Here is a 23,355-nt window from a genome sequence, read left to right on the forward strand (position 1 = left end):
TGGCATTGTTTGTTTGCACTGTACTATGAGCCTTGTAATGATTGCTCTGTGTGTCCGAAAAGTAACACATTTTAAGTCAGTTTTTAAAGTAGCACTCGGTAATATGACCAAACTGACATTGCTGAACACTAACACAAGACGCCCACAGAAGTGTGGGGAGATGGCAGCATGTGTGACAGGGAGTGTGTGTGTGTGTGTGTGTGTGTGTGTGTGTGTGTGTGTGTGTGTGAGAGAAACAGAGACAGAGTGATTGTTGGGGAAGTGTGTGTTTTGGGGAAGAGTGAGTGTGTTGGCATGCTGGCTCTTTGAGTTCAGACAGCAGCTCGAAGCAGCCAATCCTGAGGTTGAAGCTGGTGCACAAACAGCTATTGTGCCCCTGTCCCCCCAACCCCCCAGCTCAGTGGAGACCAGTACAGCAGGGAGGGGTGGGGGAAGTAGGACACGCTGACATCAGCCTCCATCTCCCTCCTTGGCTCTGTACAGCACAGCATGAGTCTCCCTCCCCCGGCTCCCCCAGCAGCAGCCCGCCCTGCCTGCCTGTCTGCTGGCCGCTGCAGTTCTAGTGCCTGGGAGAGCAGAATTCTGTGTTAATGTTCTGATTCTGTGATTCCGTCTGAGTTCTCCCACCCCCTCCTCTGTAGTCCAGAAAGGAGTGTGCTTGCTGCCCAGAGCTGCATGCTCAGCTGGGCAGTAGCCCTGTGACTCTGCATGCTGAGGAATTTCAACACTTCCTGAAGCTTTGAAAAGGGAGGGGTGCATGCCTGTGTAGCTGGATGCAGGGCAGCAGAGTTCAAAACAGCTCTGGTCATGGTGGGCATTGCAGGATACATCCTGGAGGCCAGTTGTGACCAACACAGTGTCTACACTGACACTTTGTCAATCTAACTTTCCTGCAAAAAGCTCTATGCCTCTTGTCGAGGTGGTTTTATTTTGTTGGCAAAACAGAGTTTTGTTGACAGGAGGAGCATTGTAGTGTGCACAACTCCACTGTTTTGTCAGCAAAAGTTGCCTTTTGATAACAAAACTATATAGTGCAGACAAAGCCTAAGACAGTGAATGGTCTCAGATCTTGTCTGAATCTCAGAAACCTGAACGGATGCATCAAGACTTCTGTTTAAAATGCTAACGTTGGGCTCCAACCATTCCCTCCTATCAAGGAGACTGATATGTGAGTCTCACTTGATCGATGCTTATTTTCTTATGACCATCAGAAAAAAGCAGTTCAGATACCTGAGTTTCAGCATAGGAAACAAATATTTCAATACATTTTTCAGCTTGTACATAGGTCTAAAGGTCGTCACAAAGTGCCTGGCTGTGGTAGCTGCCCACTTGAAATGCCAGGGGTCACATGTCTTCCTTTATCTATGACTAGGTACGTTGTGGCCTCCATTACTGTAATATTTAGGCACCTCACAATCTTACAATTATTTATCCTCAAAACGTCCCCCTGAGTTAGGGAAAGAGTATTATTCCTATTTTAAAGATATCGAACTGAGGCAGAGAGAGACTAAGTGACTTGCCCAAGGTCACACAAGAAGTCTGTGGTGAAAATTATAATTGAATCCAGGTCTCCAAGTCTCAGGCTAGGACACTTAGTACTGGGCCAGCCATTCTTCCACTCTGATAAGAGACAAATCACAACAGGGAGTGACAGAATCATATTTAAAACATGCAATCCATTCATCACCAAAGGCCTGCAGTTAAACTGGGAAAAGTCTACTCTGTCTCCTTTTCAAAGAATCATGTTTAATGGACAGTGGTGGATTTAGTCCAAGCAAAGGAAAGGAGAGCTTCTTCGGCATCCAGAAAACACCAGCCTAAGAGCCTACCTGAATCAACTACAAAGTTATTCCTTAGGCTAATGGGTGTCATGGCAATCATGACATGTGACACTATATATATGCCTGCCTACGTATGACACTGCTGCAAAATTGGCTGGTTCAGTAATTAATTAGCCACCTCCATACTCAGGAACAGGGGAAATTCAGTCTCTTGAGGGAAAACACACAATGCTAGCTACACTACACAAGAGCAGTATACCTCTCAAGTTCAGGAATTCTCATTAGTCTCTTTAAAATGTGCACCTGTTATCTCAGCACATTACCAGTCAGAACAGGGAGAAACAATACTTTCTCCTCCTACAATAGCCAGATTCCTAAAAGGACTCATTAAAGTTTTTACCTCAGTGAGAGAACCACCTCATTATTGGGATTTAAATTTAGTGCTCTGGCCTTCCATCTGCCCATCAACAAGGGACACCAAATCCCATAAATGTGAATGCACAGAGGTACTCTTGAAGAACAGCAGTTACTGGTAAAGTGGCCTCTTTTTAACTGAGCCTAATCTTTGAGCAAATGTTCATTTCTTCACTTTCCATTCTTTGTTTTCAATTTCTCCAATTTGTTTTAAAATATTCAATTTTAATATAATCGTTCAAGCTTATTTTAATACAGTGCACTTGTCTACATCCCACAGTCCAAAGGATATTAATGCAAGATTAATTTTTTTAACACTTTGAGTTTTAGCTCAGTATCCATCATATTTCCCGATAGTAAAAAGAGTCTAAAACGTCATTAATATGTGCCATGAGCTATAAAAAATTGCATTGCAAAACTGTATTTTTAAAGGAGATAATGTAAGAAAAAATAAACTACTTTTGACAACAAGGAGGAATATAAGTTAAGACTGATAAAGGACCATTTTTTTCCCCTTTCCTGATTCTTAGTGTATCTATGGTAGACCAGGTGGACCAGTGTTTACAAGAAATGCATTTGCCAATGTTTTACATCACCACCAAAATCCAGAGTTTTACGATGAGGTAAGCAATTCTAATTGCGACTTCACTTTTACTTGCTTTCAATATGTATTTTTTACAAATTTCACAGATAGCAAAACAGACTAATGTGGAGATCATGGGCCCGTTTGGGGCAAGAGGTAAAGTGTATCATGTATTTAATTTCTTAACTTTAGAAGTTTCTTCATAACTTTTTATTTAATTTAAATTGAACTCAAACTCTAATTGTAATTGAAAATACAGTGTTGTCTGTAGTATTATTAATTATGCTTATTGCTTCATTCACTTTTACATTATGAAAATTAAATTAAACGTGTTTGGTCCTTGATTTATTTATTTATTTTATGCTGGCTTTGCAAAAACATTAAAGTCAGACCCTGCTATTATCTTTCAAACTATTACTTCTATATAATTAACGTAAAACTTACACATTGTATGACTGCATTCTTAAATCTTTCTTCAAATCTCATTGAAACAAAGTGTTGTTCTCAGGTCAGAGTGGAGAATTGCATGCTTGTTGTACATTAACTGGTTTGATGTGCCTCTGCATGATTGAAGCCTTTCTTCACAAAAAATCACTGAAGCTGATGTTTATCTGCCTTTCAGATTAAAATAGAATTGCCCACACAGCTACATGGAAAACATCATTTGTTTTTCACATTCTACCATGTCAGCTGTGATAATTCAAGCAAAGGCAGTACCAAGAAGAAAGATGTCATTGAAACACAAGGTTTGGCTTGTTCACCCTTTTTACTTTTAATAATGGTTTAGCAGATCGCAAAAAGTACATTTAGCTGGTATGCTGGATACCTGTTGCGCTGATGCAGTTAATTGTGCAATATTAATCATAGTGAAAAAATAGATTTGCCATGTGAAATGTTTATCCTTAATTTCAATTTTTTAAAGAATTATGAATTCTTTTGAGCGTCAAGCAAATTAAAATATTTTACATTTTCTTACCTGAAGATGACAATGTATTGTTTCTTTTTTAACACTTTTAGCTATGTTTATATTCCTTGTCCAAGTTGGGTCTTTGTAAACCAGAAATCATATAACCGTGTATATGTTCTAAATAGAGAGGAGACCAGTGAAGCTCTCATATAGGCCTTTAATTAAAAAATACATAATATAGGTAGAATATTAATTCCCTTTTGTTTCTTGTAGTTGGCTATTCTTGGCTTCCACTATTAAAAGATGGGAGAGTAGTAACAAATGAGCAGCACATTCCTGTGTCAGCTAATCTTCCATCAGGCTATCTTAGCTATCAGGAACTTGGGATTGGCAAGGTATAGTATCTAGATAGGTATAGAAATATATTTTTTCTCTGTGTTTTAGAAAAGAGAATACAAGAAATAAAATGGGCTAATGTTTAGTTCTAAGCTTTGTAAGAATTTTAAGTTGCCATTTTCCAGTCAAAACATTTATTTTATGACTCTTCCAAGATACAGATTGTGTGACATAGAATGTTTGCAGAAGAGATGTAACTGATGTGGAGTCCTAAAATAAATAAATTAGAGAAATCATATGAGCAAATCCTGTCATTTTGCTTCACATGGATTTGAATCAACCTGCTCCCATATAGATTTTTATGTAATCAGTGTTTTTTTCTATTATCCCTCGTGTGTGGTGTCTGAGGAGCTTTTAAATATTGTGATAGGGGTTTTTTTTTTTAATAGTGACAAATTGGATGTTGTCTGTGTGCAGAGAAAAATAGACTAATAACATAAAGAATTTAAAAAACATTTGTGCCAGCAGTTATTCTGTATTGATTCCTGCGCCTGGTATAAGGAGTATTCCCTATCTACCAAATCTGTTCTTTCTCTCTTGATACACTGAAAGGTCCTCCATTTGTTTCAAAATCCAGTGGTAAAATTGTTGCCATTTGTTTAGTTACCTTTAGTATATGTAACTTAAAAATGAACTATCATGATATTTTTATGACCATAGTTTTGGGCTTTTTATTTAGAGCTTCTTCAGTGGCTCTGTGTATGCTGGGAATATGCTTTTGTGTAGCAGAATAATATTAGGGAAGGCAATAAGCATTTCAAGAGTATTCCATTTTCACCCTAAATATTCCCTAGACACAATTTGCCCACCTATGCGCAGGGCAAACGGGAAACAACAGCTCCCCAACAGGATCTCTATTTAGCTGAGTACTGTTCTGACATTCCCAAATGAGAGGGAAGGGGACCACTGACTGCTATACATTCTAAGACACCAGTTTATCTTCGTGCAAGCAGCAGCTCTGATTGACTGTCCTTCTCAAGAACAGCCAATCAAATGAGGATTTCTTGTAGTCTGGGAGGTTTCCCCATACACTTAAAGGAGAGTCAGAAATCCGATATCTTACATGAAAAGTCCACTGAGTTAATTAGCCTATATAACCCATAAAGTTCATCCATCTGCAAGTTTTTCATGTGATGCCAATACTATGGGACAGTTGGTCTTTAAAAAGAACCATTTCTAAATGAGTAACTACATACATACTTCATAATGATTTTTAGTGGCATTGCCATCCAATTATTCATTGCACAATTTTACTTGATATGTACAAGTTTTACAGTTTATAGGATAGTCTGAGAAGTCCGTATATATGATATGCAAACCACTGTCCTGTTTTGGGTTGTTATGCTGACATAATATATTATTTTTCCTCTTTGTGTGCGAACAGCATTCTGGTCCTGAAATTAAATGGGTAGATGGAGGCAAACCATTGTTAAAAATTTCTACGCATCTAGTTTCTACTGTCTACACACAGGTAAGTTTAAAACCAAAACAAATATTTTATGATTAATGTGTCTTTGTAGCATGAATGCAATATATAAAGGAGATTTTCAGACACACAAAAGATACAAAAGAAATACACAAAAGGCTTCCAACTCCCATTTTGTGCCTCTGAAAATCTTCCCCATAGTTAATATATAAAACATACTGTATGCTGCGATGGATTTTAAAATGATTGTCCAGAATACTAAGCCTTTTATCTAAGTCATCTGTTCACATTTGAGTCCAGTCCCTTTTTTAACTAAAGTAAAAAGTGCCAGTCTCAATCCAATTCCAGTTATTCACATTAAAACCATCACAGTGTTAACTGACATGCTTGTTGGCAGTGCAAGTAGAGAGCTGAAGGACTGAATGGTCATGAAGAATGATCTCCCGTCTTACAGCTAAAAGTGGTTCTTTCGGGTCATCTTGAGATATAAAAGCATGACAATGTGAGAAAGCTGCATGGACAATAGGTTTACTGTATTGATCTGAAGATAAATATGATTTTAATCTCAGCTACTCAGTTGACATTTTTGACAAATACTAAAAACATTTACTTAAAATTTAAAAACAAAACAAAAACTGTAGTTACTTTTGCACTGCTGGATGTGACTGTCTTCACATATATTTGTATCTGTAGATTACTGTATTTTGGATTAGTATTTTGGGTTCTGTACTGGTAGAATCAAATACAGGATTTAGACAGTACATGCTTCTTACTGTTAATCAGGGCAACTGTAGTATTTTTTTTTCTCCCTGTCAATTATTTTTAAGGAAATACACGTGCCATTTTGTGCAATGATTATTCAGTAATGGATCCATTTAATGTGGTTGAAGTTGTCTGTTTGTTATGCACCTATTTTATACTGGCACTTAGAAGTGCTAACTGGAAACTAATTTTTATATATATATAATATGTACACATAATGTGTATATATTACTTTGTTCCTCTTTTGATTATGGAAGTAAACTTCTGTTATTGCTGATTAACTTTGGTTCTCTTGGTTTTGGTAGGACCAGCACTTACACAATTTTTTTGAGTACTGTCAGAAAACGGAGTCTGGAGCCCAGGCCTTAGGAACTGATCTTGTAAAGTATCTTAAGGTACAAAACAGTAGTGATATAACAGATTTAATAAAATTGGGAAATCGGGGAGAGGACTGTGGTCCTATCAGTTGAGGGTGGGGCTTCAAATCAGGGTGTGATAATGATGGAGTTTGGCTAAGTTTAGCCCACAATCACCTCAGCCACCTTCTCTCAAGATTGATATAGCTTGAACAAAAAAGTAAGGTTCCCACAGGAATGTTAATTTAGCCAAATTGGCCAGAATTTTAAAATAGATGTTGAAGGCCCAGCACCTAAATCTATTTATTTTTTTAAGTATATGCCGCTCTTGTTGACTTAATTATGGGTACTTAGCCCCTCAGAAAATCAAGCCACTTTTTAAGAGGCTGAAATATGGATTTGGGGGCCAAACTTTATGCATCTGCATTTTGGCCAACGTGACTACATTAAGGTTAACAAAACATCAGCTTCAGCGTGTTGCCCCTGGAGAGCAGAAAAATAGTATTGTGGTTAAGGCACAGGACTTGGAGTCCAGAGACCTAGTGCTATTCCTGGCTTTTCCGTCAATTTTCTGTGTGACTTGTACAAGTCACCTTAATCTCCTTGTGCTTCACAGAGGATGACTGTCTGCATCACAGAAATATAGTAAGGCTAAATTAATGGATGTTTGTAACGTATTTATCATTTGTTACTTTACCCTCAAAGGTACAACTGAGATTAGGTCTTCAGTGTGCCTGGACACTGTGCACACACAGTAAGACATTATCCCTGTTCTAAAGAATTTACAGTCTAAATAAGCAAAGCTTAGGAAGGGTGGAAGAAAGGAAATAGTATTTTATGTACATTTTAAATATGGAGCTGAGACACACAGATGGTGTGACTTGCCCAATGTCATGCAGAAAGTCTGGAAAAGCTGAGAATTGAAGCCAGCTCTTGTGTGTCCCAGTGAAGTGCATTAACCACAAAACCATCCTCCTATCCTGAATTTATTTTTAAATCATAAAATGTCAAGTGCCAAATAAATACACAGCAGTATTATTATATTTAGTATATAGGGCTTCCAAATTTCAGTTTTAACCAATAATCACAAATAAAACACTCAGATACAAAATAAATGAAATCAATGTTTATCCAGTCAGTAAACACTGATGGGGAGGAGAAAAACAGAGGTAATTTCTTGTATCTAAGGGCTTGTCTACATGGAGCAGTAATGCAGACTACAGGGATGTGATTTCTGAATTCCAGTAACGTGTATGCATTAACTCAGTGATACTCAGAACGTAGCTCTTAAGCCGCAAGATGCTATTTAATGTGTCTCCTGTGGTTCTTTGCAGCATATGTTATTAAAATACTGTATGACTTAATTATTAACCAATCTAAGTATTAACCAGTCAGGATGCTTTTACCATGTTATTAACCCATTGCAGTTGATAAAATAATACTTGTTCAGTCATTTTGCTGTGAAAATTATATATATATTTTCCTTGTCATACTATTTAAATATGAATATATAATACTATAGTAAATGAAACAATGAACTCTCACTACTGGGGCTCTTTTGAGTAATGTTGATTGCTAATTTGGCTCCTGAACCACTGAGGTTCGAGTATCACTGCATTGACTGGTCCATGTAGACCTTGCTGGAGGTTCCCTACTGCACTTTATCATAATTTATTGCTCCCAATGCATGATTACCTGCCCTATGGGAAGGTGGCGTATGTGTGCATTCGGTGCAAGGAGCTCTTGGCCTTCAGAGATCATGGACGGGCTTTGGAGACCAGGGTGGCTGAGCTGGAGAAGCTAAGGGAGACAGAGAGGTACATAGATGCAGGGGTGGCTCTAGGTATTTTGCCGCCTCAAGAACGGCAGGCAGGCTGCCTTCGGCGGCTTGACTGCAGGAGGTCCCTGGTCCCATGGATTTGGTGGCACGTCTGTGGGAGGTCCGTTGAAGCCGCGGGACCAGCGGACCCTCCTCGGGCAAGCCACCGAAGGCAACCTGCCTGCCGCCCTCACAGCGACCGGCAGAACGCCCCCCGGGGCTTGCTGCCCCAGGCATGCGCTTGGCGTGCTGGTGCCTGGAGCCGCCCATGAGAGATGAGACTTTCTGGGACACAGTAGAACGGTCCCATCCGTGGTCAGTTGAGGAAGATGAAAGCCTCAGATAAGAAGAACATCCAACTGAAGCAGAGGGAAATGTGTGGTGGCCAGCACAGCCCTGTGGCATGGGGCTTCCTGCAGCTCCCATTGTCCAGGAACAGTGAACTGCGGCCACTGGGAACTGCGGGGGGCCATGCCTGCAGGCGGTCAACATAAACACGTATCGTGGCCTCCCAGCGGATTAGCCTGATGGGCTGCGTGCTGAAGTTTGCCAACCCCTGCTCTATGTCCTAGTAAGGAGAAGAGTATGGAAGATGAAATACAGTTAGAATCTGATGAGAAACAGTCAAATGAAAAAAAGTCTTATTCAGTTACATCATGTAATAGGAGACAGCTAAAAAGTGACAAGCTTTTAAAATGCTTATATACCAATGTTAGAAGTCTAAATAATATGAGTGAACTGGAGTTGTCATAAACAGATAGCTAAGGGTTAATGTCTCTTTCACCTGAAGCACCTGACCAGAGGACCAATCAGAAAACCGGATTTTTTCAACTCTGGGTGGAGGGAAGTTTGTGTCTGAGTCTTTGTCTGTCTGCCTGCTTTCTCTGAGCTTTGGAGAAGTAGTTTCTACTTTCTAGTCTTCTGTTTCTAAGTGTAAAGATAAAGAGATCAGATAGTAAGTTATATGGTTTCTTTTCTTTGGTATTTGCATGAATATAAGTGCTGGAGTGCTTTAATTTGTATTCTTTTTGAATAAGGCTGTTTATTCAATATTCTTTTAAGCAATTGACCCTGTATTGTGTCACCTTAATACAGAGAGACCATTTGTATGTATTTTTCTTTCTTTTTATATAAAGCTTTCTTTTAAGACCTGTTGGAGTTTTTCTTTACTGGGAAATTTCAGGGAAATTGAGTCTGTACTCACCAGGGAATTGATGGGAGGAAGAAATCAGGGGGAGATCTGTGTGTTGGATGTGCTAGCCTGATTTTGCATTCCCTCTGGGGGAATAGGAAAGTGCTTTTGGTTTCCAGGACTGGGAACGGAGAGGGGGAGTCACTCTGTTTGGATTCACAGAGCTTGTGTCTGTGTATCTCTCCAGGAGCACCTGGAGGGGGGAAGGGAAAAAGGATTATTTCCCTTTGTTGTGAGACTCAAGGGATTTGGGTCTTGGGGTCCCCAGGGAAGGTTTTTCAGGGGGACCAGAGTGCCCCAAAACACTCTAATTTTTTGGGTGGTGGCAGCAAGTACCAGGTCCAAGCTGGTAACTAAGCTTGGAGGTTTTCATGCTAACCCCCATATTTTGGACGCTAAGGTCCAAATCTGGGACTAAGGTTATGACAGGAGTGCCTTGTATTAAATGAGGATATTGATATAATGGGCATCACAGAAACTTGGTGGAGTGAGGATAATCAACAGGGCACAGTAATATTAGGGTACAAAATATATCGGAAGGACAGAACAGATCGTGCTGAGTGGCAGAATGGCACTATATGTGAAAGAAAGCATAGAATCAAATGAAGAAAAAATCTTAAATGAACCAAACTGTACTCTAGAATCTCTATAGATAAGAAAATCCATGCTTGAATAATAAGAATATAGCAGTAGGGATATGTTACCGACCACCTAATCGAGATGGTGATAGTGACTGTGAAATGCTCAGGGAGATTAGAGAGACTATTAAAATAAAAAACTCAATAATAATGGGGGATTCAACTATCTCCATATTGACTGGGTACATAGAACCTCAGGACAGAATGCAGGGAGAGTTTCTGACACCTTAAATGACTGCTGCTTGGAGCAGATAGTCCTGGAACCCACAAGAGGAGAGGAAATTCTTGGTTTACTCCTAAGTGGAGCACAAGATCAGGGCCAAGAGGTGTATATAGTTGGACCGCTTGGTAATAGTGACCATAATATAATTAAATTTAACCTCCCTGTAGCAGGGAAAACACCACAGCAGCCCAACACTATAACAATTAATTTCAGAAAGGGGAACTACACAAAAATGAGGTGGTTAGTTAAACAGAAGTTAAAAGGTACATCACCAAAAGTAAAATCCATGCAAAGCTGCATGGAAACTTTTTAAAGGCACCATAATAGAGGCTCAACTTAAATGTATACCCCAAATTAAAAAACATAGTAAGAGGAACAAAAAAGAGCCGCCATATCTAAACAACAAAGTAAAAGAATCAGTGAGAGGCAAAAAGGCATCCTTTAAAAATTAAGTTAAATCCTAGTGAAGAAAACAGAAAGGAGCATAAACTCTAGCAAATGAAATGTAAAAATATAATTAGGAAGGCCGAAAAAGAATTTGAAGAACAGGTAGCCGAAGACTCAAAAAGTAATAGCAAAAAAATTTCTAAGTACATCAGAAACAGGAAGCTTGCTAAACAACCAGTGGAGCCACTGGACAATCGAGATGCTAAAGGAGCACTCAAGGATGATAAGGCCATTGCGGAGAAACTAAATGAATGCTTTGCATTGGTCTTCACAGTTGAGGATGAGAGAGATTCCCAAACCTGAGCCATTCTTTCTAGGTGACAAATCTGAGGAACTATTCCAGATTGAGGTGTCATTAGAGGAGGATTTGAAACAAATTGATAAACTAAACAGTAATAAGTCACTAGGACTAGATGGTATTCACCCAAGAGTTCTGAAGGAATTCATATGGGAAATTGCAGGAATACTAACTAGTCTGTAACCCATCATTTAAATCAGCTTATGTAACAAATAACTGGAGGATAGCTAATGTGATGCCAAGTTTTGAAAAGGTAACCCCAGCAATTACAGGCCAGTAAGTCTGACTTCAGTACCGGGCAAACTGGTTGAAACTATAGTAAAGATCAAAATTGTCAGACACATAAATAAACCAATGGATATAGTGTATTTAGATTTTCAAAAAGCCTTTGACAAGGTCCCTCACCAAAGGCTCTTAAGCAAAGAAAGCAGTCATGGGATAAGAGTGAAGGTTCTCTCATGGATTGGTAACTGGTTAAAAGATAGAAAGCAAAAGGTAGGAATAAGTCATCAGTTTTCAGAATGGGGAGAGGTAAATAGTGGTGTCCGTCAGGGGTCTATACTGAGACCAGTCCTATTCAACGTATTCATAAATGATCTGGAAAAAGGGGTGAACAGTGAGGTGGTGAAATTTGCAGGTGATACAAAACAACTCAAGATAGTTAAGTCCCAGGCAAACTGTGAAGAACTACAAGAGGAGCTCTCAAAACTGGGTGACTAGGCAGCAAAATGGCAGATGAAATTCAATGTTGATTAATGCAAAGTACTGCATATTGAAAAATATCCCTACTATACGTATAAAATGATGGGGCCTAAATTAGCTGTTACCCCTCAGGAAAGAGATCTTGGAGTGACTGTGAATAATTCTCTGAAAACATCCATGCCAGTCAAAAAAGCGAACAGAATGTTGGGAATCATTAAGAAAGGGATAGATAATAAGACAGAAAAATATCATATTGCCTCTATATAGATCCATGGTGTCACGGAGTGTGGGGGAGTCAGGGCCCTGCACCCCCCACTTCCTGCGATTCACCGTGACTCCCAGCCAGCCAGTAAAACAGAAGGTTTATTAGATGACAGGAACACGGTCCCAAGCCTTCTGTTCTCTAGACTAAACTTGCCTAGTTCCTTCAACTTTTCCTTTTAGGGCTCATTTTCTAAACCTCTTATCATTATTGTTGCTCTCTTCTGGACTCTTTCCAATTTGTTCTTGCTTGTGATGTCCAAAACCTGGACACAGTACTTCAGCTGAGGCTTCACCAGTGCTGATTAAGTAGAACAATTAATCCCCCACCCCATGTCTTATATACAACACTTCTGTTAATGCATCTCAGAATGACATTTACCTTTTTTGTAACAGCATCATACTGTTGGGTCATATTCAATTTGTGATCCACCGTAACCCCATCCTTTCTGTAGTGTTGCTGCCTAACTAGATATTCTCTACTTTGTATTTGTGCATTTGATTTTTTCCTTAAGTGTAGTACTTTTCACTTGTCTTTATTGAAATTTATATTAATAATTTAAAACTAATTTTCCAATTTATCAAGATCATTTTCAATTCTAATCCTATGCTTGCAACACTTCCTGTCTTGGTGTAATCTGTAAGCTTTATAAGCATACTTTCCACTCCATCATCCAAGTTGTGAGTGAAAATATTTAATAGTACTGGACCCAGGAAAGACCACTGTGTAACTCCACTTGATATGTCCTCCCACATTGACAGCAAACCATTGTTAATTACTCTTTGAGTTCAGGCTTTTAATCAGTTTTGAATCCACTTTATAGTAATCTAATCTAGACCACATTTCCTTAGTTTGCTTATGAGATTGCCATGTGGGACTGGGTCAAAAGCCTTACTATAGTCCAATTATATGATTCCTACTGCTTTCCCCTTTTCCACTGGGCCAGTAATCCTATCAAAGAAGGAAATTAAGTTGGATCTATAATTGCTATTACTTATCACCTTATTCTCCAGATTTGAACAAATTGATTGTTTAATAATTTTCTTCCAGTATCTTTCCAGGTATCAAAGTTAGGCTGACTGGTCTATAATTTCCCAGATCCTCCCTTTTCCCCTTTTCGTGAAGGGGAAAGTTCTTTTTCTAAGTAGATTGTAGAGGAGTTTTGAAAATAACATTAAATGGCTTGACTACAAGGAAGTAATATTACTACTCTCTTTCTTTCTCTTAGAGTCTTCATGCTATGGAGGGCCATGTGGTGATAGCTTTCCTGCCTACAATTCTAAACCAATTGTTTAGAGTTCTCACTAGAACTACTCAAGAGGAAGTTACAGTCAATGTGACAAGGTAAAGAATTTGAGTGGTCAGTGTGTTTAAATGATTAATGGTTTGTGCCCCAGATTTCTCTGTGGTAGTAAGTTGCAGAAATGAACTGATCTTTAATCAAAGTACACATTTTTGTGACAGCAGAACATAATTTTTTTCTGCAGTTTTATGTTTATTGTTGGTTTCTATCTTTTTTTAGGGTTATTATACATATTGTTGCACAGTGCCATGAAGAAGGATTGGATAGCTACTTGAGGTCATACGTCAAGGTATACAAAATAAAACAATGTGCTTCTTTAAAAATAATCACATTAAAAATAGTCAGTTGCATTTATTTAAATTCCATGTTACATTCTGTTTTCTTTTTCCTGCAAGTATGCTTATAAAGCTGAGCCTTATATTGCTTCTGAATATAAGACTGTACATGAAGAACTGACCAAATCCATGACAACAATTCTTAAACCATCTGCTGACTTTCTTACAAGCAACAAGCTGCTTAAGGTATTTGTTGAAAAACTTTTACTTTTTCCTTCTTGTTTCTAATAAAACAGAGCCTAATCCTCAGAATTGAACTGTTAAAAAAAAACAATGTCATCTTTCCTAGCAGATGTTGTAAATAGCTAGTTGTATCCAGGTTTTCATTGGCTGTAAAAAGACTAATTTAGTTTGGAAATTGTAGACTAGTTTCGCAGTTTTATATAATGCACTAATTTGATTTTCTTTTCAGTATTCGTGGTTTTTCTTTGAAGTTCTGATAAAATCAATGGCTCAGCATTTGATAGAAAATGCTAAAATAAAGGTATGTAGACTTATATTTAGACCATTCAGAGTCTTTTATAGCACAGTTTCCGCCTTCATCAGTTTTTATTACATGTTTTTGCTGTATATAAGAACACTAACTAGACTTAAATTAAATAGCTAAACACTTTGTTAACCCAGGGTTAAGGATGCCTGGCAATAGTTTGTGCCCTTCCAGAACACTGAGTTCAGCAAAATACAAATTTTTGAAAACCAGGAAATAGAGTTAAAGGTACACATCTGTGCAACCTTAACTCTGCCTCACTGAAGCTGGTAAGAGCCACTGATGATTATGTGCATGCACTCCAGCTGCATTCACTGTTAGGTGTAGTTGTAGTGAATGTTAGAGAAATAAAGCAGCTTGGAAGAGTTGTAATTCTGATATGAGACAATTGAGGGGACTGTGTCTCTCTGGGGATGTGTGTGAGGCCCTCTCCCTGACCCCCGCGTGTGTGATCAAAGGAAAAGTGCATGCTACTGTGAGAGATCCAGTACGCCTCATTTCAGCATTGCCTTGTGTAGCCAAGCCCTTAGATGTCATTGTGTACGTAAGGGTAAAGGTGTTGTAAAAGGGATTGAAGGACTCGTAAAATTTAGCAGATGTGTTCTTTCTGTGGAGTAGGCTAAGTGTAGAAGTGTAAGTAGTTCTTGTTCTGTACAGGGCAAAGGCAGAGTGTAAGTATGTGTTATAGGTGTGTTGGGGCATCACTCAAAGAGGACAGAATTAGGGTTGTGTGGATGCATACCTTAACTCTGTATTTCCTAGTTTTCACAAGTTTTTCTGAATCTATGTTCTTTAAGGGCACACGCTATTGCCAGGCAAACTTAACTCTGGATTAAGTAAGTTTTTTTTTGCCTTTTAATTTTCTGGTTTTGTGAACAGAAAAAGAAATGCTGTTGGTGGGAGTTAGGCAGTTTTTAATTATCCTATTGATGTGCACTTCAGACACTCTTATGAACAGATAATGTTAATAATACCTAATTCTTACAAAGCACTTTTCATCAGTAGGTCGCAAGGAGGGAAACATCATTATTCCCCTTGTACACAGTGCGGCACAAAGAAGTGAAGTCTAAAGTCCTCTAGCGGGCTAGTGGCAGAGCTAGGAACAGAACCCAGGTTTTCCAAGTCCCAGTCCACTGTTGTACCCGCTAGGTCACACACTTGCTGCATGAGTCCCAAGTGCTCCCTCTCCTCTCGTACAGTTTGTTGCAGTAGAATGGGGGTAATAGATGTGCTTTGAAATGTTTAAAGTGTGTAGTTGCTAATAAGCTATTGAGAGAAATCTTAGACATGGTCTGTGTCCCAAGAGCTTGACAGTTGTATTACATGCTGGTTACAGTAAATTTAAGCTTGTGATTGATGAGCGTTATGCCTCCCTCCCTCCACAATTATTCCCCACAATATGTACTCTCCCAGCCACTCAGCTCACCCTCCCCTTCCGGTCCAATTAAGCAATTTATATTTTATAAGCCAGATGCACAACACCTACAAAATTCACACAAAAAGGTATCTGTGAACTTTGAAGAAAAGTTTTTGTTTTGGAAGGAAGGAAGGAGGCTGTATCTCAGATACTTCTTACATAAATTACCCTAAATTTGAATCACTAACCGTACCCTGTGGCCCCATAGTGACACAGTAACTATCAAGACAATCCAGGTACACATGTGAATGGTAAAACACTTAGAAGAATCATTCTTTAAACAGAAAACATCTTCTGAGTCTTAACTTCAGCAGAGCTCTGCTATGCTATTTATTAAATTAATCATCATCAAATGCTGATAGGAGATTCTGAGAGGTGTGAGTGTGATGGTCTCAGCTAAATTAGAACACCCCATGGAGATAAATACAGCCCAGAACAATAGCTCTGAGATGTGTGAACGCCTCCATTCATGTCAATAGTTGTTCCCCTCCCCCCTCCAACCTCCCCAGTCCAGTGCTGGATAGTCTGAGAGATCCATTAAGCATGCCCATTCTCAACTGCTTACCCCAGTGTCAGAAACATGTTTTTGGCTCATGATCCCAGTACGCATGTTCTCATCTCTCCACGCAGTGGGAAGGGCTTTCCCAGATCCTGGCTCACATGAGGGGCAGGGAAAGGGCAAGTGCCCCCAGGTCCCAGCTCACATGGTAGAATAGGGAGAGGGGCTCAGGTAACCCCCGAAGAGCAAGGGACACCAAAGAACCTTTTACACAAGAGGGGGATAGAGCGGGGGAAAGGCAGTCAGACCGCAGTAGATGGGCAGCACCCCACCTCCCAACAAAATTCTTGGACACACAGATGAAGGTTGGAAGAGTTGCCCAGATCCCCCCTGATCCTGGCACACACACAGGAGGGGACATTGTGGGGCTGACAGGAGCCCCTGCCCCTATTCACCTCCTGTCACTCACCTCATGTCCCCCTGCCCAGTGTCTACCCTCTCCTCCCACTTCACCAAGCTCCCATCCATTCCCATCACCTGACCGCCTCCCACTCTTGGTCAACCATCCCCTACCAATAATCACCCCTTCCCTTGCTGCAGCCCAGACCCTTCTAACCCTATTGTCACCTATTGTTAATCACCATTAATCACGCTCTCATCGCAACAAGAATGTGCATGTGTGAATTATTTTGTTTTTAAAATAGTTTCATTGGCTACTGAATATTCTGCTGTACTCAGATTATATTTCCCCCAAAGAGGAAACACCCTTTGACAAAATCAGATTTGAGCAACATGCCTCCTTTTTTAAACTTCAGATTTCTGCTTCGTCTTGATGTTGCTCAGGTTCAATGACTGTAACATTCCCTCTTGAGCTATTCAGGTCCTGTGAGACATAGATAGCTTTCAACGCCATGATAATATTTTTATACTAACACTTTGGGTATGTAATCTATAAATTACAGAAAACAAAAGCATAATGATGTCATATGGTTTATATTAAAGCAGCTAGTGATAATACCAATGACAGAGGAAGACAGAAATTAAGATTTAGCATCAATGATTTAGATAATGGCATAGAGAGTACACTTATAAAGTTTGCAGATGATACCAAGCGTTGTAATGGGGGAAGAGAGGGAATTGAAGTGCTTTGGAGGATAGGATTCAAATTCAAAATGATCTGAACAAACTGAAAAAATGGTCTGAAGTAAATAGGATGAAATTCAAGAAGGACGAATGCAAAATACTCCAATTCGGAAGGAACAATCAGTTGCACACATACAAAATGGGAAATGACCAGGAAGGAGTACTGCAGAAAGGGAGTTATAGTGGATCAAAAACTGAATATGAGTCAACACTGTAACACTGGGGGTCATACTGGATCACAAGCTAAATATGAGTCAACAGTGTAACACTGTTGCAAAAAAAGCAAACACCATTCTGAGATGCAGGCCCGCTGACAGGAATTCCTGGTCCCAGGGTGGAACAGTCAATGGGCATGCACAAGCTGCGCCTGCGTGGACGTGGTCCGCCTGACATTTGGGCTGTGCTGTGCAAGGTGAGAATTTCATCAGAGGTAGAGTCTAAATAGTGTATTAAAGTAGAAATATTTTGGAGATGAAATAACCCAGGTATACAGCTATAGAAGATGTGGGAGGAGAGTGCATGATCAGTGATGACACCTTAGGTACAGTTGAGCCATATGGGTGAGGCCTGAGTTGAAAAGGATGATAGAAAAAATGGTGCAATATTGGAGGATATTCTTTTTCACAGTAGCCACATTTTCGCCTGAGACAACTAGCTGACAAAACAGCAACATAGGCCATGTCTACATCTAAAATTTTGCAGCGCTGGTTGTTACAGCTGTATTAGTACAGCTGTATAGGGCCAGCGCTGCAGAGTGGCCACACTTACAGCAACCAGCGCTGCAAGTGGTGTTAGATGTGGCCACACTGCAGCGCTGTTGGGCGGCTTCAAGGGAGGTTCGGGGAACGCGAGAGCAAACCGCGGCGAAGCTGGTCTCCTTTCCCGGTTTGCTCTCGCGTTCCGGAACCACCCTGCAAACCGCAGGGAAGAAGACCTGCTTGTTCGGGGAACGCGAGAGCAAACCGCGGCGAAGCTGGTCTCCTTTCCCGGTTTGCTCTCGCGTTCCCGAACCACCCTGCAAACCGCAGGGAAGGAGACCTGCTTGCTCGGGGTTCGGGGAACGCGAGAGCAAACCGCGGCGAAGCTGGTCTCCTTTCCCGGTTTGCTCTCGCGTTCCCGGAACCACCCAGCAAACCGCAGGGAAGGAGACCTGCTTGCTCGGGGTTCGGGGAACGCGAGAGCAAACCGGGGAAGGAGACCAGCTTGATTACCAGAGGCTTCCTCAGGTATGCTGGGATACCTGCTTATTCCACGGAGGTCAAGAAAAGCGCTGGTAAGTGTCTATATTTGATTACCAGCGCTGGATCACCAGCGCTGGATCCTCTACACCCGAGACAAAACGGGAGTACGGCCAGCGCTGCAAACAGGGAGTTGCAGCGCTGGTGGTGCCCTGCAGATGTGTACACCTCCTAAGTTGCAGCGCTGTAACTCCCTCACCAGCGCTGCAACTTTCTGATGTAGACAAGCCCATATGTGTTTGGTCAAGGGACTTATTGGGAATGACTAGATAACTAAGGTATGTGTAGCTGGGTAACTTAAGTAAGAATTAGAATAACTGATTTCTAGATTACTGCCCTTAACGATGCCTTTAAAATTGGAAATCTGTTTTAGGTTTTGCCATGAAAGCAATTTCAATATGCTTCTATGATGAAACACCTAATGATTTCAAGTTCCATACTTACATACATGTGCTTTGTTATCTTAAAAGAAAATTGCTTTCTACATTGGGTTCTAAATAATTCTGCAGATAGAAACTAGAGCTGGTTAAAATTCTTCATTCAAAACTTTTCTCAGCCAGAATTGGCCTTTTTCATAGTCCAGAAAGGTTCACAAAAAGCTTCTGAATTTTTCATAACTTCGATTTTTTTCATCAGAACCAGAGTATTTCATCATTTTAATTTTAGCTATTGTTTTCTCCCATTTCTTCTTTCCTAAATGAACTTGAGGAATAGCTTTACCATGTCTGCCATATGCAAGGTTACTTTTGTTGAAGGGGGGGGAACAGTTGGGGTTCGTTTGCCCGGTGTGCGTATCCCCAATGACCACACCGGAGTGGAGAAGCAAGTATCTTTATTTGAGTCAAATAAGGTGCAAGGAGATATACAATCTCAGATCATGCACACATCACTATCCTCTTCCCCACCTTATATACCCCACTTGTTTACAAAGATGTTCACAGGTGCCACAATTCATCATTTACAATTCATTAAGTACCGGATCCTTTAATTAAACTATATCCTTTACCCACACTACAGAGCCCCCCTTTGCTCGATTACATTTTATACCATGAACAAAAGAAAATGATAAATGATTACATGTAATCATTTAGCTTTAAAGGAACATATTGATTAATCTAAGGGGCAATTTGAGGGCGATGGGAGGCCTGAGAATGTAAACTTTTAACCCCACGCCATATTGCCAGTTATTCAGGGCCTGGCCTCCCTCAACACTTGGGAAATTTAAAATTCTAAATGTGTATTTTAAATTATTTTTCCAGTTGTTACGAAACCAGAGATTTCCTGCTTCTTTTCACCATGCGGTAGAAACATTTGTTAATATGCTAATGCCACACATCACTCAGAAGTACAGGGACAATCCAGAGGCTTCAAAAAATGCAAATCATAGTCTTGCTGTCTTTATAAAGGTAGGTACCCACAATAATATAGGCTCTAGGCTTATTATTTCAGTAATTTTATTTTTCTTGGATTTTCACTTAACAAGGTCTCACAGAGCAGCATATATGGTATAAGGCATTGTAATGGGGCATGGCTCTTCTCCCACCTTCTTCCTCTCAGAAACTGCATGGACTCCAGTGGATGTGCCTTCACCTAGCTCTTTTTTATTTTAAGTTCCACCCACCATTTCCACAACAATCCCCATGCAACCATCTATTTATAGCACCATTGTGCCATTTTGGCACTCTACCCAGAACCTGAGGAGAACAGAGGTCTCCCTCCCCTGAGGCCTCCATGTAAGTGAGTTCAACTACTGCTAGTCCCCCCTCTGTCCTCTTGGTATTTCCTTCCTGCCTCTTTATCAGTTTTGGACTAATGGGCTAATTGGCTCATTTTTAAAGGCCTGGGGATTTAAAGGCCCCACCTCTTCTGGCAGAGGCCATGCCTCTTCTGGTTAAGGCCCCGCTCCCCTCCTCAGGACTCCAGAGCACCAGTATGTCCTTTAAGTTACTTTCACCCTTGGCCTGCACTCTGTCACAGGCATTTTAAGCATGCTTTTGTATATGCAAATAGAGATGTATAAAAGAACAGGTTAAATACTCATTGCAATTAGAAATAAGATTGTCTAAGCAAAACTGTGTGTAGAATATATTATAAAAAATGCAAGTTTTAGTTTTGTGCTAGCAGTTGCATACTTCCTTGCTTATTATGATTTGTATTCCTTCATGGTTGTGCCATCCAATTATTTCCCCAGTCCTACAAAGATTTAAGCATAAGCTTAACTTTATGCACTGGAAGTAATGCACCTGTATTTGCACTATGTAGTCAGGATCCCAAAAGCTCTTTTTCTTTTTTTCAGTGAGTAAGCTCTCACAAAAAACAAAACAAAAAAGACAGACAGAACTAATGCTGCTAAGGTCAATATCGTGTTTATTTGAAAAGAGCCTTTGTTCTCTTCGGAATCCCTTTCTTACTCACAATTTACTTCAATTTGGGGCTATTTTAATAAGAACAGTGTTCCATTAATTTTATGGGAATATCATCAGTGGTGTAACTAAGATTTGTTACCTTAAAACTATGAGCACTAAAAAAGTGTGGATGAGCTTCCATAAAGCTCTGTACACCTACCCTTTTATCTGGTTGGATTGTCCTTAGCTGCATGGGATTCACTTGTATGTGATTTTCAAAAGGTCTTTCTCCCTCAGTGTTGTTTGAATCCTAACTTGTTTAAGTATGATTTTATTATATTAAAAAACCTCTATTGTGTCTATTTTATCATTGTTCTGTTATGTGTTCGGTCACAATTGGTAGGAATCTCATTTGTGGTCTCTCTCTCTCTTTTTTTTTTAACTTTGGAAAAGGAAATTTTAAATGTTTTTGAATCCTTTTCAAAGGGTTTTCAAAATCAGACATAACCTCAGGTTTGGTTTGGAGGAGGTGGAGAACAGATAGAGTCCCTCACATACTACAGTGATGGGGACCAAATAAGTGCACAGAGATTTTATATAATTTATTTAATTTACCTGCCTACAATTCAGGTGCCCAGTTGCACACCTAATGATATTGAGTATGCATATCCATGACTAAACAAATTATCATATTCCAAACCCTGCCTGCTTAATTAGATGAATTATAGTTCTGTCTCTCCCATTTCTCTTGTTGAAAATATTAACATGTATGTTAGCAAAATTGGTGTGCCCAGGTAGGCATATTAATGTCAGTTTTAGGGATGCAACACCAAATAATCTCTTTGAAAATTTGGTGTTTTGCATTCTGTTAATAGTTTTACTGTTAATGGTGATGCCATATTAACCCAGGTTCATCTAAATTATGTAATATTTAGCTATGTAGCAGCTACAGTCTCCACTCAAGATTGGGCCCCATTCTAGGCACTACACAAACATACACGAAGACGTTGGACCCTATCCATAGAGCTTATGATTCACTACTGTAAAAAAAATTTTTTATTTTGTTCATTAAGTAACAAATTTACACATTTTAGTGTGAAAAGGGTAATTCTATAGTTAAAAGCTTTTCCTAACTCTACTGTATGGGCAATGTTGTCAGATGCCACCAGTGTGGTGCTCTGCTCTGTTCAATGTTGATATCACTCGGCTGCGTGCGTGTGTTCCCTCTGTGTGCTGTCCCAGCTTTGCGCAGATAGCTGACGCAGCAGACCCGAAGAGAATCCCCAATGACCACAGAGTCTAGTAAGGTACGAAGGCACGTCGGCCAGGTTTATTGCCGTATTGGGGACAACGATAGTTCCCCCTAGATCGTTACTTTACAGGGCATACTACTAATATGTGCCCACGGTCAATGGACTCGGCTCAGTCAGTGACGGGACTTTCCACTGCCCCCTCGGCCGAACAAAGACACTGCCCCAGGGATGCATTCTTATACACAGGTACAAACAAGTTACACCTCACTCCTGACGTATTGAGGTGCAACCCTTCTAAGTAGCCAGGTACAACCCCTCTACGCAGTAAGGTGCCGCCTCTCACTTTGTACATATTATTGGAACGAAACAATTCTATCCATCATATTACCCTTTTGGCCCTGTCATTGGGATGGGTCAGTCTGTTACTTGTTATCTGTGTGGAGTGTGCAAGTATGTGAATGTTCTGATTTCTAGTGTTCAGTACCTTTTAGGTACGTATCTTCTTGCAGCATCAGCCCTTTCCTTGCCAGCTTCTGTGAGCAGGGCCTGCCTCTGGCTCACAGCTTAACTTTGCTTTATGTTAGCAAAGTCTTGACCATTACTTTAGTTCAGGCCTCAGGCCTCATACCGGGCCTCTGATACCAAGGTTTATATCTTAGGGCCTCCTCTTACTACAGGCAACATTTCAAAACTGAACTGATTGTGTTTTTCATTTTTTGAGTATCAACGGTTGCTCTATAAAATTTTCCTTTTAAAATGAAGTAACTTCGTACTGTACAATGCTTGCTTTTAATAGCATTTATATTCAAACTAAATTATAAGTTAAAAATATTCTTGGAAGATAAACTTTTAAAACATAGATACCTAATTTACTGAACACTGCATCTGGAACTGCTTTAGAATGGTTTATATTTTATCTTTTTCAGAGATGTTTCACCTTTATGGACAGGGGTTTTGTATTCAAGCAAATCAATAACTACATCAGCTGCTTTGCTCCAGGGGATCCAAAGGTACTCCACTCCTTTAATAACTTAAAAATGTGTTGCTCTTTTTGGTACACCTATGTGACAAATTATGTGTTGAGATCCCAGAAGGTTCTTCAGTTACATTCAGACATATTTTCAGGTTA

At 39.9% G+C, this 23,355-nt stretch overlaps 1 protein-coding gene across 17 annotated transcripts in view; it reads left to right on the plus strand.

Annotated features, from left to right (window-relative positions):
- Positions 1-23,355, plus strand: part of DOCK9 (dedicator of cytokinesis 9) — a 347,564-nt gene that overhangs the window by 195,192 nt on the left and 129,017 nt on the right. For all 17 annotated transcript variants that reach the window (XM_050946717.1, XM_050946719.1, XM_050946627.1 and 14 more), the window contains exons 19-29: positions 2,726-2,818; positions 3,401-3,524; positions 3,959-4,080; positions 5,466-5,552; positions 6,575-6,664; positions 13,435-13,550; positions 13,729-13,798; positions 13,905-14,030; positions 14,257-14,328; positions 19,888-20,034; positions 23,153-23,236. In XM_050946717.1, the coding sequence (XP_050802674.1) occupies positions 2,726-2,818; positions 3,401-3,524; positions 3,959-4,080; positions 5,466-5,552; positions 6,575-6,664; positions 13,435-13,550; positions 13,729-13,798; positions 13,905-14,030; positions 14,257-14,328; positions 19,888-20,034; positions 23,153-23,236 (1,131 nt within the window). The remainder of the gene's footprint in view (positions 1-2,725; positions 2,819-3,400; positions 3,525-3,958; positions 4,081-5,465; positions 5,553-6,574; positions 6,665-13,434; positions 13,551-13,728; positions 13,799-13,904; positions 14,031-14,256; positions 14,329-19,887; positions 20,035-23,152; positions 23,237-23,355) is intronic.

The sequence above is a fragment of the Gopherus flavomarginatus genome, chromosome 1, assembly GCF_025201925.1.
Source record: "Gopherus flavomarginatus isolate rGopFla2 chromosome 1, rGopFla2.mat.asm, whole genome shotgun sequence".
Classification (NCBI taxonomy): domain Eukaryota; kingdom Metazoa; phylum Chordata; order Testudines; family Testudinidae; genus Gopherus; species Gopherus flavomarginatus.